Here is an 18,633-nt window from a genome sequence, read left to right as displayed (position 1 = left end):
TCGTGTAATGTTTGTTTACCGAAGGCCTTTGAACACCTGTACAAACCATTGAGATGCAGATTTTTCGTCTTTTGAGACAAAAGCGAGGTAAAATTACAACGTTTGAAGCCCTTGAAACTGTGAATCATCGAAAATTAATCATTTTTTAAGGAATTTATCATTTATTAGACTGCATTTCTTAACAAATACCTCACTGATTGTTGATTTCGTGAACGACTTTTGCCACGGAATCATCATACGCGACACTTAAGAAGCAATTTCCATCGTTGTCAAGTATTTTTTGGTCTGCTCCAGCTTCCAACAGTGTTCGTAAGCACCCGATATGCCCGCAAGACGCCGCATAATGCAACGCAGTTTGTCCATCGCCGTCTCTGAGATTGATATCAACACCTGGTTGCTTCAAAAAAAGTTTTAAAAGTGCTTCATGCCCGCGATCTGTGCACCAATGAAGCAATCCCATACCTTGTTCGTCGATTTCATTGACCTCAGTTGCAGATAATCTCGCTAAAAACGAAGAAACTTGCTCCAAATTACCATCTTGAACGAAATCGGTCAAAGTTTTTCCCGCATCGTCTATTTCCTCGTCAAAATGTGGGCGAGAAGTCGCTACCCAAGACGTTCCTTGTTGGGGATTTGAGTTTTCCTGCCAATTTTCGAACAAATTATTGACTTTTTCGACGTATTTTTGCATGGCATCGTCATTGGACATGCCTCGTAAGTTATTCCAGGCACTCCATTTGGCGCGAGATGTCATCTGAAAGATCCCGGGTTTGGAAACGTTGCAATCCCCGACGAGGCCTTGCTTGTAAAAGGCATAAAGATCCAACAAATCATCGGGCATGAGTTTATCGTGATGCGTTTTAAGATATTCGGCGGCTCTGTTGAATTCTTGGTACAAGGGCGACTCCGTTTCGGCAATTAGTTCGTTCAAATCCGAATAATCCATGATCGTTACTACTAAAAAACTACTTAAAATTATTTTTTTTTATGTGAAATTTTGCTTTAAATGTCTTCTTGGGTCGTGTGAGGAGCTACAACAATTTTTCTTCCTTCTAAATTGTGAGATTTTGAGTCAAGAACACTTTGAACACCTTTCTCGTTGCCCATAACAACGAATCCGTAATTTTTGGAGAAGCCTGTTTTCTTGTCGAACACGACGTTGACACCGTTGACCTTTCCAAACTGCGAAAAGTAGTCCCGGAGTGAGTTGCGACACGTGATCCACGATAAATTCGATACGAAAAGCTTCCGACTTGCCACTGATGCCATTCCTCCAGCGAAAAAAATAAATAAACTCTGCAAAAAATAAAGAGAAAAAAATATTTTTTAATATTTTTGCGGCGAATTTCTCACAGAAGACGCAACTAATCTAGTGTGCTTAAGAAATAATTTGGGGAAATAGCGAAAAATTCAACGTTGGTCACGATTGTCTGCCTCGTCGTTCCATGTGCAACTCGTACAGCAATTTGTTCTTCCTATAGTACAGCGGATTCTCCTCCTCAGTCAATTCCGGGTTGTATGGCTCGTAATCCATGGGTTGGTCTTCGTCTTCGATGACATTTGGCGCCGAATGATGCCCATTTTGTGATGTTTGTTGCTGCTGCTGATGATTTTGCGTCAAATGCAGATTATTGATACGTTTCGAGAGCGGAGCAGCAAAGTCATTGTCATCCTCTCGACCGCGTTTCTTTGTGTTGTTATCCGACGAAGACATTTTTTCGCGTGAAAATCATCCGTAGCGAGTTCTCGTGTGTTGCTTTATATCACAGACAGGTTGAGTGAGAGTATTACCTGATTTGGGAAATGCGTTGCTGGACTCTTGCACGGATTTTTCGCGAGTTTCTGTCGAGAATTCGCGACTTTCGGTCTCACACAGAACGAAATGTCAAAGAATTTAAACAAATACTTCAAAAATAATCAAATACCAAATACTTGACGTTTGTCGTTCAAACGAAATTTGTTCTAAGAAGCCGTTGAAATCCAAAACTTCACCGAAAAAGATGATTTCAAACGTCAAAAAACTCAAATTACTGCTTTGGAAGAACTTTAAGATCCAAAAAAGGCATCCTTATAAACTTTTATTGGATATTCTGATACCCATCGTGCAATGTTTGATCCTTTTGTTCCTCCGCGCGAACATCCATGGCGATAAAAAACTGAATTTTCCAAGTTTTAACCTCACTTTTGATCGTTTGAACCATGATGCAGTGTTTGAGAAGGCAATTTTTAATGAAAAACCTGAAAATATTGGCTTTGAAATTGATGAAATCACAAATAATAGCATTTCTTACCGAATAAAGGCTTTGGAAGTCATTGATGATTCAACTTTGATGGATATTTTAAGGACTCAACGATTTATTAACGAAGCTTTTATTGATCATAACCTTCATAACCTCAAAATTTATGACAGATCAAAAGATCGTTTCTTGGAATTTCTTCAAGAATACTTGCAAATTGTGGTTTTGATTTCCTTCATAAAGCCTGTAGCAACAATTACGGGAACGATCTCTCTTGAAAAGGAAAATCATTTGAAAAGTTACATGAAAATCATGGGGATCCCGAGTTATTTGCATTATATCGCTTATTTTTTCACTTATTTCGGTCAAATTATCATCATATCAGTGATCGTAGCAGCTGTTACCAAAATTGACTTTGGTTTGGAGAACAAAGTTTTGCCTCATTCAGACTTTGGAGTGATCTGTATTTTTCTAACCTCATTTGGAGTTTCTGCAATTGCCTATAGTTTCATGATGAGCAGTTTATCAATGAACAATGCGAGTATCTCGTCAGTTATTGCGGTGATTTTTTGGTTTATCAACTACTTACCGTTCACGATCAACAGACATCAGTTCACTTCGAAGCCTTTGAGTCATCAAATGGGGTTATGTTTGTTCTCAAATACCGCAATGGCATTGGGATTTTCGAAAATTGTTGAATTGGAAATGTTTAAAAGAGGTTCAACATGGGAGAATCTGTTTGATGTTTCAGGAGATCGTGAATTGGGGATTGGGCATGTTTGCATCATGTTGTTCATAGATGCTATACTGTACAGTACAATTGCGATTTTGGTTGAAAAAGGTTCGGAAATGAAGTTCAAAAAATTTTGGATCAAATCTTCAAATGATGTGAACTTCAAATCACAAGAAGATGTCAATGAAGATCTCTTTGAAGTACCATCAACTACGAAAAAAGTAACTGTTCAAGTTCAAAATCTCCGTAAAAGCTATTCCGGTGAAAGATTCGCAGTTAAGGGATTGACCTTCAACATGTTTGAAGATGAAATCGTGATCCTATTGGGACATAATGCTGCCGGCAAATCAACTACAATTTCAATGTTGACAGGTTTATTGCAACCATCCAGCGGAAAAGTATTGATTTTCGGCAAAGATGTTGTTGAAACCCGAACTTCAAACATCGGGCTTTGTCCTCAGCACAATATTTTGTTTGAAGATCTCAATGTCAAGGAACACATCATCTTCTATAGTTGCTTGAAAGGATTGAAATCAGCAGATATTCAAAGAAACATCGATCATCTCGTCAAAGATTTGCAATTGGAAGATCAATTGAACGTTCAAGTAAAAAATTTATCAGGCGGGATCAAAAGAATTCTTTCAGTATCTCTCGCATTTTGTGGAGATCCGAAATTTGTAGTGTTAGACGAACCAAGCAGCGGATTAGATCCTATGTCGATGCGAACCATGTGGCAAATGTTAAACTTACGAAAAGATGGAAGAACGATTTTGATTTCAACACATTCGATGGAAGAAGCTGACATCATTGGAGATCGAATTGCTGTGATGTCGGAAGGTAAGTTAAGTTCAGTTATTCAATTCAAAATCGTGATTCAACAACTTTTAAGGATCACTCATGTGTTACGCAACCTCTGATTTCCTAAAGCAACGAATCAGTGAAGGTTACAAGTTGACAATTAAGTCAAATTCAACCATTGAACATGAAAGTTTACTTCATTTAGCTAAAAAGCAAGTTTCAAATTTGAACATGAACATCACAGATAATGGTTTGATCGAACTTCAACTGAAAGATTCAACTGTGAAAGAAATTGCTTTATTGTTGAAGGAATTAGAAGAAGTAAGATCTGTACTTGACATCACATCATTGACGATCAGTTCGCCAACCATGGAAGATGTGTTCATGAAGTAAGTTGAACTTTTATCAACCTTCAGTATTTCAAACTTCTTTTTAGGTTAGGAAGAGAAGTTCCTGAAAAACATCAAGAAGTAGAAAATTTCAATGAATCAAAAGCTACATTCGCAACTTCAGAACATTTCAAGATGAACAGTGAAATCCATCGCACATTGAATCAAATCAAAGCAATGATCTACAAACATCTTTGTTACCTGAGACGAAATTACAAGTTGATCTTATCCTTTTATGGCGTCACGATTCTTTTCATGTTGATAACTTACATGAGGAATATTCAATCCAATGAAGCGTTGAAGGGTAAAACTTTGGAAGATGTTGTTGATTTGTGTCGATCGATAGTTCAAACCACTTTTGGTTCAAATCAGGTTGAAGATCACAGTGAAAGGTAATTTTTTTTGAAATTTTTAAAGCGCCATCTACCGTCAAAATTAAAATTATTGAAATTTTTTTAGGTTATGTCGCAAATACTTAACTTATCCTCCTGAAGATCAACTTAAACCACAAATAATATTGCATCAAATGAATCAAATCTATGAAGATCAACTTCAAAAATCAAATTCTAACCTAAAAATCCAAACCGTATTCGAACCGCTGTTATTCAAAGATATCGGCTTCAGTTTTTTAGGGATTTTAGAGCTTCTGAGACTCAGAGATCTCAAGTACAACATCATCATCCAATCAAACAATGCATTTTTCGGTGCTCTTGGGATGTTGTTTGCTGCTGCGGGGATCTTTTTATTCTACATCAAGGATCGCTTGTCACTTTTTCGTCTCATTCAACGAATTGCGGGCGTAAATACCGGAATTTATTGGTTCGTTGGCTTCGTAATCGACTATTTAGTATTCTTAACAGTGATTTTTGTGAACTTTACAATGATGTTGCTGCTTGAAATTGAATCTTACGCATCTTGGGATGAAATTGAACCTCTGATTGTTGTAACTTTGCTGTTTTGTGTGACAAGTCTTCCATGTACATACCTTCTTTCAACACATTTTGACCATGCAATGTTCGGATTCATCTTCACAATTGTCTCGTACATGTTCTTTGGCGTCATAGTCGGCGTGGTTTTCCTTACTTTAACCTTTGCCGACGAACCAATGTTCAATCTTCAGATATTTTTCATGTTTATACCTCCATATGCCTTTACAAATGCGATTGTGAGTGTTGGGCAGCAAAACGCGAATCGCCTAATGTGCAAAGAGGCATGCGAAAAACATGAAACTTGCTTCAAGGAACATCAAGGATGGATGTGTGAACAAGCACCTCGTATCTGCTGTGACAATTTCGAGTTCAAATACGGTTTTGAGTATCCGGGAGTCGGATGGAACATTGTAGCGTTGATATTTATGGCGATTTTCTCAATGATCCTATTGTTGATAATCGATTTTGAAGTTTTTAAACAATGGATTTCGCGATTTCGAGACCTGAAAGAAAGAAATTACGAAAATTTGTTAGAGAATGGCGACCCAAACGTTAATGAAGAAGTAAAAAAAGAGAAAAATCGGATCCGTGGCATGACCAAAGATGAAATTCAGAATTATCAGTTAGTGACAAAGGACCTATCGAAGTGTTTTGGTAAAGAAATCGTCGTTAACCAACTGTGTCTTGCCATTGAAAGGTATGAAAATTCAAATTTTTATTAAAAAATTTTAATAAAAATTAATTTCAGGTACGAATGTTTTGGAATTTTCGGGAGAAGTTCAGCTGGAAAGACCACAACTGTAAATATGATATCCGGAGTCCTTCTAAAATCATCAGGAAATGTCTGGATTGACGGTTATAGTCTTTCACATCATCTGTTTCAAGTTCAAAAAATGATCGGATACTGTCCTCAGGTAAAATTTTCTTCAATTTTCATCAAAAATCTCAAATTTTCTTTTAATTTTTTTTAGTTCAACGGACTTTTTGAAGACCTAACCGGATATGAAACGATGAAAATTATCGCTATGTTGCGTGGTTACCCCAAAAAACGATTGAATTTCATCATCAAATCCCTCGCTGATGACTTTTTCTTCGCCAAACACCTTCACAAGCCCATCAAAAATTACAGCGGAGGCACAAAACGGAAGCTAAGTGTCGCTTTAACACTAATTGGCAACACTGCAATTGTAATTTTGGACGAACCAACGACCGGAATCGATCCTGCTGCTCGAAAACAACTGTGGAATGTCATAAACCAAGCACGGGAATCGCAAAAAACGATTTTATTGACGAGTCAGATGATGGAGGAGTGTGAGACGTTATGCACAAATTTGTCTGTTTTGCATAAGGGGAACTTGAAATGCATGGGAACCAAAGAATATCTCAAGGAAAAGTACTTGAATGGATTTATTTTGGAGTTAAAGTTGAAATCGATGCCCGAAGGAAGTTCAAACGTGAAAGCAAAAGAATATTTTTTCAAATTATTCGAAGATGCTGAACTAAAGTACGAGTGTTGTCATGTTATTTAATTCAGAATTCAGATAAAAAAATTTTTTTCAGGGAAGAATACTTAAAATCGCTCATTTATTTCATCCCGTCGGAGAATCACAAGTTACATGAAATTTTCGAAGCAGTTGCGATGTCCAAAGAATTCCTGTTAATTGAAGATTTTGCTGTTAAAGACGCGACTTTGGAGCAGATTTTCATGTTTTTTTGAGTGAATTCGAAAAATTGCGAGAGAAATTAATTTTTTCTCTTTAAATTTTTTTCTCTCGAAGAAAATTTAAAAATTTCGTCGGTTAAAGTGATCGTCGATTACATTGTATAGTTCAAATATTTTTACAGATTCTTTGGATTATCAGCAGAAGAAGAACAATCGTATCAAACGCTATAAATAAAATCCGTACAGCGTGAAAGAGGACTTTAATCTTTACTTTTTACTTGCCGCGTGCCATCGATCGACGCCGTCGTCGTCGTCGCATATTACAGTAAAAATAAATGTACTACTCAGCTCCGTGACTCTTATCAGTTATTTTTCGAACTTCGACTGCGTTAGACGTGAAACGCGAGTTTTTAATATTTAAAAATTTTTTGTTCTTAAAAAATTTATTTAAAAGTGAAAAAAAAAATTTTTTTAAATTAAAAAAAAAAATATTTTAAAAAAAATCCAAAAATGTCATTTAACAGTTCAACAGGAATTTTATTAAACACTTTCCTGTTTCTCTCGAACCACACGCCACAAAATAATATTTTTGCTGATTTAAATAAAGCTGCAGCAGCAAATAATCCCGGTAATGCATTCAAACCCTTCATTTTAATAAAAACAAAAAATGTGAAAATTTGAAAAATTTTAATAATTTTAAAAAAATTATTTTGTCTAAAAAAAGTAAAAATTCATCATTTTTGTGTGACGCAGACGATTCACGCCAAAAAGGTTATTAAATTTTGTGTTATCAGCACAAGACGAATTCCATTAAAAAAAAGTGTATAAAAAAATCAATTAATATGTGGAATATTATTAATGTAAACATTTGTGCAAAATGAGACACGTTATCACACACGAAAAAAAAATGCTGAAGTAATCAGAAACCCGGAATTAAGTTAACGAAGAATTTTTAATCAAGTGTTGGTTAATGAGTGGATTTTAACCGAAAATGTGTGACGAGAAATTAATTGAAATGAGAATTTTCGAGAAAATAGTGAATATTAGGATTAAAAATCGGTTGAAAATTGCCCTTAAATTTCTAATTTTTTTAACCGAAAATGTTAAAAAATAATATCTTGTGAATATTTTTTAATTTTTTTAACCAAAACTGGTAAAAATTAATTTTTTTTTTATTTTTTGAAACAAATAATTTTTTACTAAAAATTTTTTAATTTTTTCTTTTAAAAAAAATGGTTAAAAAATAATTTTTGAAAAAAATAATTTAATTTCTTGAACCAAAAATGGTGAAAAAATTTTTTTTTTTTTTTTTGAGAAATTGACAGATTTGATTTTCAAGTAAAAAAAAATATAAAATTTTTTTGTAAAAAATTAATTTTTTTTGAATTTTTTATGTTGAACCAATAATGGTAAAAAATAATTTAAAGAAAGAAAAATTTAAAAGAAAAAAAAAGAGAAAATTTAAAATTTTTTTTTTTTTAAACCAAAAATGAATATTTTTTAACTCTCAAATGAGAAAAAATATTTTTTTAGTATAAAATTCAAAAAAAAAAATTCATAAGGCAAGGCGTCTCCATGTAACATTTTTCGCCGGAAATAATGTTCAAAAAGTTCAAGTTTAATTTGAAAACCTACTGAATTTTTGTAATTAATTCGGCCTTTTAATCGAATTTTACGATAAATTTTGTCCGAATTCCAAAGAAATGCAACTAATTAATGACATGCAATTGATCTTTATGCAAATTTCCAGCAAAATTCTTAATTGACGTAATTTGTTTATTGTTTTCATTATTTGTTGCGGTTCGTCATCCGCGACGAGACAAACCTGATCCGCTTTCAATTGATAACAATTCAATTTTTCCTTATCATCGTCTCGCAAATTGAATTGTTTCTCGCTGAAACTCGTTACTATTTGTGACAATTTAATTGATGACTTTTCATTAAATATCATAGATCTCTCTATATTTCACATGCAAAAAAAAAATCGATTATTGTACAAAATGAATTATTAAGTTAGCTATTGTGACTATTAGCGTTGTACTTTTGACGACCCCAATGAGACTGGCGGTTGAATTCACGGAGCAATTGTTTTCTTCTAAGTGATCCTCGTTTCCTTCGAAGACGATCCGTGACTCGCGTTGAAGGTAAACTGGAGTTTTACGGGCCAAATATTGAATTACGTTGTCAATGTCGATCAATTTTGTGATGTTGCCGGGCTTGTTTTTTAACATTGTGTATCCATCGCCTCCGTGGAAGGGATATTCGTTCATCAAGACGCGATATGTTTCGTTGAGTTGGATGGGGAAGTATTCGGGAACGCGACATGAGGCACATCGAACTAAAAAGAAAAATAATAAAATTAAAAAAAAAATATATTTTTTCTAAAATGCATGAAAATCATCGAATTTATGAAATTAAAGAAGAAAAAGTAATAATTTTGATTTTTTTTTTTTTTTTTGAAAATTTAAAGATTTAAAAATTATTTTTTTTACATTTTTTGATAAAATAGAAACAATATTTCCATTAAATATGTTAAAAAAAAAATTAATATTTTCTTACTTTTTTCAACTTTTAGTGCAAATTGTTAACTTTTCAAAAATTTTTATGAAAATTTTGTATTTTTTTATTTTTTTTTTTGTCAAAAATCTGCTGAAAATTTATTTTTAAAAATTATTTTTGTCAAAAATTAAATTTTAAATTCTTTAAATGCATGAATTGTGAAAAAAAAATAATTTTTAAAAATTATTTAATTTATTTTTTTAAAATTAATTTTATTCTTTTTTTTTAATTAATTGAATTCGTTTTTTTAATTAATTTTATTATTTTTTTAATTAATTAAATTAAATTGTAATTTTTTGTATAAAAATTAAAACTTATTTTTAAAAATTTAATTTTTTTTAATACTTTTTAACGTGAATGTGAATTTTAAAAATTAGTTTTAACTTTTTTTTTAAAATCATAAAAAAAATAAATTTTTTTAAAAATATTTACCAACATTTTTGATTAAAAAAAAAAATTACGTAAATTTTTGACAAAAAATATTTTTTGAAAATTTATAGAAAAATTAACATTTTGCACTAAAAAAAATTTTTAAAATGTTAGAAATTCTTTAAAAAGATTCTTCAAAAAAAAAATATTTTTAATTTTTTTTAATAATTTTTTTTTTGTTAGTCTTTAAAAATTAAAAAAAATAAATTCTCACCTTCGACATGATTCACTCGCTGCCCGACAGGTTTAGACACATTATATCTAATTTTCAATCCCGACACTTGCATAAATTCGCCATTTCTCACAATCGGATCGTATCGATGAACACTATGTTCAAGCACTTCCACGATATCCTGTCCCATCAAGTCCAAAATTGTAACTCTATCCTCAAAAGGCATCACCGTGTTCAAATTCAGCTTTGTAATATTCGTATTTTCATCAATTGTACCCCGAATCCCGCCTGCTTGCATCATTCCAATTGCCGCATCAGTCCATTCGCCACTCGAACTCGTATAATTAATCGCATGTTGGAACACCATCGCATCAGTGATAAAATTTCCAAAGTTACATTCGCGATAACGACACGTATGCCCGTCGAACAGCACCGCCGTATATCCAATAACGAGATTTCCGTATTCTTCAATTGCTGGTCTGTACTTTTCGAGCATCGCTTCGATGTCGGATTCTTTCGGGATTTTGTTGTCGAGTAATAAGGGAGTGCCGGACCATGACAAAAGGTTGCCCTGAGTGTCGAATTTCAGCAGGAGACTTCCCATGTACTTTGTGAAGGCATAAGCTTGAACAACGGGCACTTTGCGTTTGGAATTTTTTTGCGTCACAACCATCGGATAAGGTCCGTAAGGCACTTCGATGTCTTGTTTTTTGCCCAAATACGTGTGAGAATGCGCTCCAACGACAAGATCGACTAAAGGACACTTTTCAGCGATTTCCAGATCTTTCTCGATGCCCGAATGCCCGAGTGCAATAATGATTTTTACATCTTGCGAACGTAATAATGCAGCTTCCTGACTATTATTTGATAGAAAAAATGAGATTAGATAAGAATCGGAGATAAAAGTCAACGTGCATACTTAATTGCTTCAATTTCATCGGTAAAATCCACGTATTCAACGAGAGATAATTCATTCGTTTCGGGTGTGATGTATCCAATAACCCCAACTTTCGTTCCATTCACATCCAAAACTGTCGATTTCTTCAGTTGCTCGATCGATGACAACTCTGGTACAGCGGAATAGTTCAAATTAGCCGCTAGAATGGGAAATTTCAAGTCCTTCAAATGCGGTGCGAGATGCTCCAGCCCGAAATCGAACTCGTGATTTCCCAAGCACTGAAAAAAAAATTGAAAAATATTTAACGCACGTGCTTAGAAACAATTTTCACATTAAAAGCAGATGTCGAAACAAAGTAACATTTGTTCGAGGAAATTATTTTTTTTTTCTGAGATGCTATCTCTAATTACTCGCAATAAGAAGGTAATTAGAAAATATTATTCCGTGAGAGAAATGCTAATTTTTTTGAGCTTACCATCGCTTCGGGTGCTAAAGCATTCAAAAATTCAGTCGTGATGTTCTCTTTGTTGAGCGAAAACCATGGAGTGCCTGTGTAAGTGTCGCCGGCATTTAAGTAGAGCACGGGAGGTCCATTGCCTGATGCGGCGTTTTGACGATGTTTTCGTATCCTGAAAGGAAATTTAAAAGAAAATAATTAATTTTTAATTTTAAAATTAAATTTAGGCTTTAAGTTCAGTAATGAGCAATTATTATGAGCGATTTGTTTTAAAAAATTGAATAAAAAAACTAAAATTTCACATTTTTAATCAAATATTTAAATCTAAAAAAAAAATATAAAATATTAAGAATTTAAAAAAAATAGGAATTTTACTAAAAACTTTTGATCAATTTAAATATAAATTTTTATTTATTTTTTTTTAAATTTTTATTTATTTATTTTTTTAAATTTTTATTTATTTTTTTTTTTTTTTAATTTTTATTTAATTTTTCTTGAATTTTTTTTTATTTCTTTTAAATTTTTATTTTTATAAATACCTATAATTTTTTTATTTGTTAAAAAATTTAATTAAAATTTAAAAAAAAAATTCAAAAATTAAATAAATTATGAAAATTTATCGTTTTCCAATTTTATTTTCGAATTTTTTTTGTTAAAATATTAAATAAAAATTTTTATTTTTTTTTATAAGCTACAAAAAAATTATTAAAAATTAAAAAAAAATTAATTTAAAAAATTCAATTGAACATTTTTTTCTGATTTTTTTTTAATTTTATTTTTATTTAATTTTTTTTCTTTTGTTAAAAAATTAAAATCTTATAAAATTTGATTAAAAATTAGAAAAAAAAAATTTAAAAAAATTAGAAAAAAATTAAAAATAAATAAATTTTAATAATTAAATTAAAAATTTTTTTCTGAGGATTTAAAATACATTTTCGGAAATTTTTTTCGCCTAAAATATTTTTTTTTTGTTTGATAAATTTTAATATTTTTTTTTAAATCAACAAATGAGTCATTCAATTGTTCAGAACAGATAATTCCATCAAGTTTTTTTTTATTTTTTGCTGTTTTTTTCTTTACAAAGCTGCAACATCAGCAAAATTTTAATCAATAATTTCCTCTTTTTAACACATAATTTATTATTTTAACAGATAGTTCCTTATTTATTTATTTATTTGTAAATAAAAATAAACAAAGTTATTATTTGGCCTTAATTTATCGATAAAATACGGCAAATCACTTATTTATAAATTCTTCACATTTAATCGGTTTGACAAAAATTACACCGGTAGTGAATGTCAACTTGAAAGTGGTTTGTTATGGTCACACGTGACTAACGTTTTATAATTTATTTAATTTTTGATAAAATATTAAACAATTCACTGATTAAACTTACACGTTTGCCACTCTTGCAAAGCCGCCATAGCATTTATTTGCCTTTTTGTCTTCCTTCGGGCAATCATTTGTGTATTCGTCGGTCTCCTCAAATCGCCCGTGCATGTCATTATTGTGCAGCAAAAGAAATTCGAAGGTTTCTTGATTTTTATTTGCTGTAATTGTCGCAGCATTAATACCAGAAATGACGAACAAAGCGATGAAAAGTGAGAAAAATGCAATTTTTGTCATTTTTATGTAATTTTTTGACACGTTTTTATTTTTTTTTTAATTTTGGGACGGTTTCACAGGTACATGAATAATACTTTTTTTTATTGCTTGATAATTTTTTTTTGCATTAAAAAAACATTTTTTTTTTGTGTGTAAAAATTAGACACTTTGGTTTTGATTTATCAGAGAGAAACGGAAAATTTTCAACAAATTATCACGCGAGACACTGTTTACAACAGTCGAACGTAAACTAAATTTAATTTTGCCAACCACGAGTCCAAGAGGTATTATTATCATCATCGGCAAGCAATTACTACTACACAACGACGAGTTTGCGGCACGACAACGTCGACGCTCGCTGTAGTAAACACAGAAACGGAATGAATGAAAGGAACGTTAGTTTAGATAAAAATACAGCAGGTAGCAGACAACATTCTCTCATCACATAGGCAGACGTAAATAAACATGAAGCAACAAGTGCATCTTCTATTTACATCTCAGAAGAAAAGTTCTTTCCAGTACAATCACTTTTGCCATGTGACGCTCGCAAAAAAAAATATTTCGATCGAGTTTCGAATTTCAGTTGAACAAACATTGTTGACGACACGTTGACACGATCGTAAAAAAAAACATAATGAATTCATCAAACGAGCTCAACTTTCTTTGGACGAGTTCAAATTGTGTCATAAAAGTGCCGAATTACTAATTTATAATGATGATCGATTTATGGTTTTATTGTCACATTTGATTAAAAAGCAGGTTTTGTTGGCGTTTCATTTTGCTACCTTTTGATTTTTGATAAGTGATGATGTATGGTTTCTAATTATTTACTATGAACATAAATAATATTTTTTTTTTTTGAGTTTGATGGATGTGAAAATTGCACCGATCAAGATTTTATCGCGAAAAAAAGTCAAAGAGAGGAAGAAATTATTTATAACTTTTTTAATTATTTTATTGATTTTTTTTATTTATTAAATTTTTAACTTTTAGGTACTTACATATTGAAAATCTATGGAAGAAGATGAAGTGAAGTTACATAAAAAGTACAAATTCCAAGAATGAATATTTTCAACAACTTTTAAAAATTTTTGTGAATTCAGGCTTACAATTTTATTACAAAAAATTTTCATATTCAATACGATCTGTCAAGATCAATGCAATAACAATGCAAGCAAAAATATTAAAGAAGTATCTTTAAGCAGTTCGAGGATCATAGAGAATAAAAATTGACTTCGGCGATTGAACTCAGTATAAAAGATCTAACGAACAGTTTCAAACAGCCTAAATTTTTACGAAAGACCGTTCGAAAAAGACCATGTACTTGACTGCCGTTCGCCATGAGCTTCGGATAAAAGAACTAAAAGAAGACAAATCAATGTCAGGAAAAAATATCGTACTCCGTTCCCTGTTCATGTCATTTAAAGTTTCAAAATAAGCACTGAACATCAATATACCATCAGCGAAACGAGCCAGAAAACATAACTATAGAAATACCTAATTTTCAATATCCAATAGACCATATTATGAGATGTTTAGTGAAAAATCACATCCTCAGTGCAAATTTTGTCTCCGTCGAATGAACTCAGTATAAAAGATTCCTTCAAAACATCGATATAACAAGATTGAACTGATTTAAAAATTAAAATTAACAACTTTTTTGCTCTCGATCAAAAATTTTCTGAAAATTTTTAATTTTGTTCACATAACGTGTTAAATTTGTTTTTGATTCTCATGAGAAAAAAACTATAAACTCCGTGTCTAACTTCACACTCACTCATCAACAAATTCATCAGAATCCTAAATAAATATTTATACCGATAACGTTTTTAAGTAAAATGAACAACAAAATACCTTACGAATCACTTGGGAAACAAAAACGTTACAGAAAAAGAAATTCTACGAAAGACAATCGCGTTCGATGTTCTTGACTATATAAAGCGACGAAATTTTGCTAGACACATCAAAGTCTGACAAACATATCATTAAAGGAGGAGACGCGACTTTTTTTCTCGTATATGTGTGTGTGAAATTTTAAAAATACCCATTAAGAATGACGCACAAAGCAAAGAAATAATCGATCCACGTGGTTTTCATGCTGCTATAGTAGAAAATACAACTCTTTCATCACTTTTCGTCAGACACTGCCTAAACTTTTGTTTTCTCGAAAGACATCTGTAAACCGTGCTAAGTAGTATAATTAGAAATAAATAAATAAATATCTTATCACATATTTTCGAAATGTTTGCTATTTGTAAAAGTGAATAAATATTTAATTGGCTGCGATCGACTCGTCACTATTTCTTTTATTTATTTATTTTTTTGAAGAAGAGTTCGATGTGAGAGAATTTTATAATAAAATATTTATTGGACGACCTTGCTTCTGAGTCATCCTAATTTTTTTTGTTTGCATTAAATAATAAGACGTAACTGTGATATAAATAAATGAAATATTATCATAACCGTTTCTTTTTGTCAAATTTCATGGGAACATAATGATAATTGAGTAAAATTGCCAAATTACATCAGTATGTAGTGTAATTATTTGGGTCTCTTTTATCTCACGATTCTCTAATTACTTTTCTTTTGTTTTAAAATTTTATTTATTATTTTTTTAACAAAAAAATTAATAAAAGGATGGTTTGAGAAATTTTTTATTTGGAATATAATAATAATAATTCTTGATCTTGTGATTGATTAAAATAAACAACATTGTAGTTGATGACTACCTTTAAAGTCAACAGATTGGAACAAATCACATTTTTTTATTTTTTTCTTGATAACTAATGAATGAGTTATCTTGTTTGAACAAATAATAAATTTTTATTAACAAATTCATTATTTTTTGTTAATTATTGTTTAATTTCTTTTGACTAACATCTTCAAATTAAACAAAAAATAAAAAAAAAAATTAATATTGAAAATATTCTTTTTCGTTCAAAAAAATAATTTAAAATAATAAAATAAAAAATAATTTAAAAAAATAAATATTTTAAAAATTTATAAAATCTTAAAATTTTTATAAATATTTTTTTTTAAATTTAAAATTTTTTTAAAGAATAAAAAATAAAGAAAAAAAATTAAAAAAAAATATTTTTAAAAAATAATTTTATTATTAAAAAAAAAAATTTAAAAAAAAAATATTTTTAAAAATTAAAAAAAAATAATAAATAATTTTTATAAATTTATTAAATTATTTTTTTTAAAATATTAATTTTTTTTAAATTTTTATAAATATTTTTATTTTATTTTTTTTATTAAAAAAAATTTTTTAGAACTTTTTTTTATATTTTTTTTAATATATTTTTTGTTTTGAGACAATCGAGTCAATAAAAACGCTAACAAACGCTCTTTTCAATTAAAATTAACGCAAATTTTTCATTTTAGCGATCACCGATGCGATTTGTTACGGCGTTTACGGATGTTTCAGTTTAGCACCTCCATGGTCTGGGGACACAGAACGCCCGTTAACATATTTTCCCGAAAGCCCGAGCGAGATGAACGTCAAATTCAGACTTTACAATCGACGGAACAAAAATGGAGAATTTTTCGTGGATTTAAATGATCCAGATAAAGTAAAAACTTTCAAAATTAACAAAAACGCAAAGTTATTCTTTATCACTCACGGTTATTTAGAAGGAGGAGAACAGCCATGGGTAAGAATTTTTAATTTTTCTCATTATAAAAATAATTTTTTGAATTTTTTTGTAGTTATTGGATATGGCTCATGCCCTTTTAGACAGAGAACGCGACTCATCCGTCGTTATTATTGATTGGCGAGGCGGAAGTTCGCCTCCGTATGCAAGGGCAGCTACCAATATTCGTCTTGTCGGTGCAATGGCAGCTCATGTCGCTCATTTAATTTATGTAAATATCAAAAACTTACCGTAAAAGTTGTAAATTTCGTCAATTTTTAATGTCAATAGGAAGAGTGTCACTTTCAAAACTTGAAAAATGTGCATTTTATCGGGCATTCACTCGGCGCACATCTTAGCGGATATGCTGGATACCATTTGAAACACGATTTTGGCTTGAGTTTGGGTCGTATAACGGGAATGGATCCCGCTGAGCCTTATTTTTCCAAAACTGATCCTCTTGTGCGGTTGGATCGAACAGGTAAAATCCTCGTTTTGACGTTTATTTCAAAGATTTCACATGAAAAATTGTTTTTAGATGCGGATTATGTCGATGTCATTCACACAGATGCCAAACCTTTTGTCTCGTCAGGCGGTTTGGGACTCGCCGAACCCATCGGGCATGTCGATTTCTATCCAAATGGAGGACATACACAACCGGGATGCAATCAGGGCGTCGGACAATTCATCGAGGAACGCGAATCTTTCTTCTGGGGCGTGCAAAAGTACTTGGGATGCGATCACGTGAGGAGTTACGAGCTGTTTATCGAAAGTATTAAGAACCCATCGACGCCGTATGCGATAACGTGCGAGTCACATACCGAATATTTGCTTGGAAATTGCTTCACGTGCGGCGTTGACGATCATTATTGCATCAAATTCGGCTATGGAAGTCGCGAAAGCTACCAATCTCTTTATGCGACGCGAGATTTGGTCTCCAGCGAGGCTTTAGTTGCTTACATGTTGACTGTTGGCAAGAAACCGTACATCAGTAAGCATTAAAATTAAATTTTTTAATGATTTTTTCGTGAAAATTTCAATATTTTAGGAAACCAATACAAGATCACAGTAAATGTATCGAACTCGATGGAGAGCAAAATCCACGGCGGCGAAGTAGGAAAGCTAAAAATTGTTCTTTACGGCAAAGATAGACGAAATCACACACTAAAAACGGAAGAAATGTTCTTCTCTGAGGATCCAAAGTAAATTTTTCTTCAATTTTGAACCAAAATCTATCCTAAAAATCAAAATTTCTTTAAAGATTATTCGAACCCGGGCATAAAAACACCTCAGTAGTTGCTGGAAGTGACGTTCAAGCTCCCATTCATGCAATTTTGGAATGGAAATACTCGACAAATCCATTAAATCCTCTCACATGGCGTCTTTTGAAGTCACCTCGTATATATTTGGCTGATATTACCATCGAATCTTTAGAGCATCGATCGAAGTAAGACCCAAAATTTAAATTTTTAGACAATTTTAAGCTTAAAATTATTTTTTTGAATTAAAATTTTTAATTTTTAGAGAATTTCAAGCCTAAATTTATTTTTTTTAAATAAAATTTTTAATTTTTAGAGAATTTTAAGCCAAAAATTTTCTTTTTTAGGATTCGAATGTGCCCTGTGCTAAATGAGCCCGTCGTCGAAGGCAGTCAAAGTCATTTTACGCCGGAAAATTGCGAAGTTGAGGATTGGAATAACGTGGATCCCATCGCTGTACCGTACATGCAATAGAAATGAATTTTTTTAGAGTTATGAAATTTATTTGTGATTTTACTGCTATTATTGTTCAATGCACTTTATAGGCACTTTTAGTTATTATTTTTTTTAAAGTTAGTCTAATGCTAAAAATCTCTCTTTTTTTATATGGATGAGTAAGAAAATGACTCTATTTACAATTTTTACTCGCTATAAGGCTATCTAACTTAGCTTAGAATATTAATAGAACGAACCTAATTTTAATTTTTAATCTAATTTAATGTCCTTTGGTTTGATTTTTTTTAATTTTACGAAATCTCAACAGCAAAACTCTCTAATTTAGTTAGTTTTTAATCATTAATTTTGACTTTTTGTCACAATTTTCAATTCAAAAGATCAAAAATTCTCTATTTATAATTAATTTTTTAAAAT

The 18,633-nt window shown here is 31.2% G+C and overlaps 5 protein-coding genes across 5 annotated transcripts; 2 read left to right on the top strand and 3 right to left on the bottom strand.

Annotated features, from left to right (window-relative positions):
* Window positions 1–153: 153 nt before the first annotated feature.
* LOC134834436 (acyl-CoA-binding domain-containing protein 6) lies at window positions 154–1,088 on the bottom strand. The gene has a single exon (XM_063849088.1). It carries the CDS (start codon window positions 944–946, stop codon window positions 191–193), a length of 756 nt encoding a protein of 251 aa, XP_063705158.1. The 5' UTR covers window positions 947–1,088; the 3' UTR covers window positions 154–190.
* Window positions 1,089–1,314: 226 nt separating this feature from the next.
* LOC134834437 (uncharacterized) lies at window positions 1,315–1,781 on the bottom strand. Its single transcript, XM_063849089.1, has one exon. It carries the CDS (start codon window positions 1,712–1,714, stop codon window positions 1,421–1,423), a length of 294 nt encoding a protein of 97 aa, XP_063705159.1. The 5' UTR covers window positions 1,715–1,781; the 3' UTR covers window positions 1,315–1,420.
* A 219-nt stretch (window positions 1,782–2,000) lies between these two features.
* LOC134835523 (ATP-binding cassette sub-family A member 17-like) lies at window positions 2,001–6,803 on the top strand. The gene is made up of 7 exons (XM_063850402.1): window positions 2,001–3,807; window positions 3,860–4,157; window positions 4,205–4,549; window positions 4,617–5,783; window positions 5,835–6,000; window positions 6,058–6,590; window positions 6,647–6,803. The coding sequence occupies exons 1-7, from the start codon at window positions 2,001–2,003 to the stop codon at window positions 6,801–6,803; spliced, it is 4,473 nt and encodes a 1,490-aa protein (XP_063706472.1).
* Window positions 6,804–7,139: 336 nt separating this feature from the next.
* LOC134834446 (pancreatic lipase-related protein 2) lies at window positions 7,140–18,631 on the top strand. The gene is made up of 8 exons (XM_063849098.1): window positions 7,140–7,377; window positions 16,257–16,525; window positions 16,581–16,736; window positions 16,796–16,985; window positions 17,043–17,495; window positions 17,553–17,706; window positions 17,766–17,951; window positions 18,111–18,631. The coding sequence occupies exons 1-8, from the start codon at window positions 7,260–7,262 to the stop codon at window positions 18,235–18,237; spliced, it is 1,653 nt and encodes a 550-aa protein (XP_063705168.1). The 5' UTR covers window positions 7,140–7,259; the 3' UTR covers window positions 18,238–18,631.
* Window positions 8,413–13,183, bottom strand: LOC134835076 (protein 5NUC-like). The gene is made up of 5 exons (XM_063849931.1): window positions 12,661–13,183; window positions 11,283–11,436; window positions 10,829–11,085; window positions 9,952–10,766; window positions 8,413–9,087 (listed from the first exon to the last, which is right to left on the bottom strand). The coding sequence occupies exons 1-5, from the start codon at window positions 12,888–12,890 to the stop codon at window positions 8,738–8,740; spliced, it is 1,806 nt and encodes a 601-aa protein (XP_063706001.1). The 5' UTR covers window positions 12,891–13,183; the 3' UTR covers window positions 8,413–8,737.
* Window positions 18,632–18,633: the final 2 nt, after the last annotated feature.

The sequence above is a fragment of the Culicoides brevitarsis genome, chromosome 3 (assembly GCF_036172545.1).
Source record: "Culicoides brevitarsis isolate CSIRO-B50_1 chromosome 3, AGI_CSIRO_Cbre_v1, whole genome shotgun sequence".
NCBI classification, from domain to species: domain Eukaryota; kingdom Metazoa; phylum Arthropoda; class Insecta; order Diptera; family Ceratopogonidae; genus Culicoides; species Culicoides brevitarsis.
This window is presented reverse-complemented; position numbering and strand designations above follow the sequence as displayed.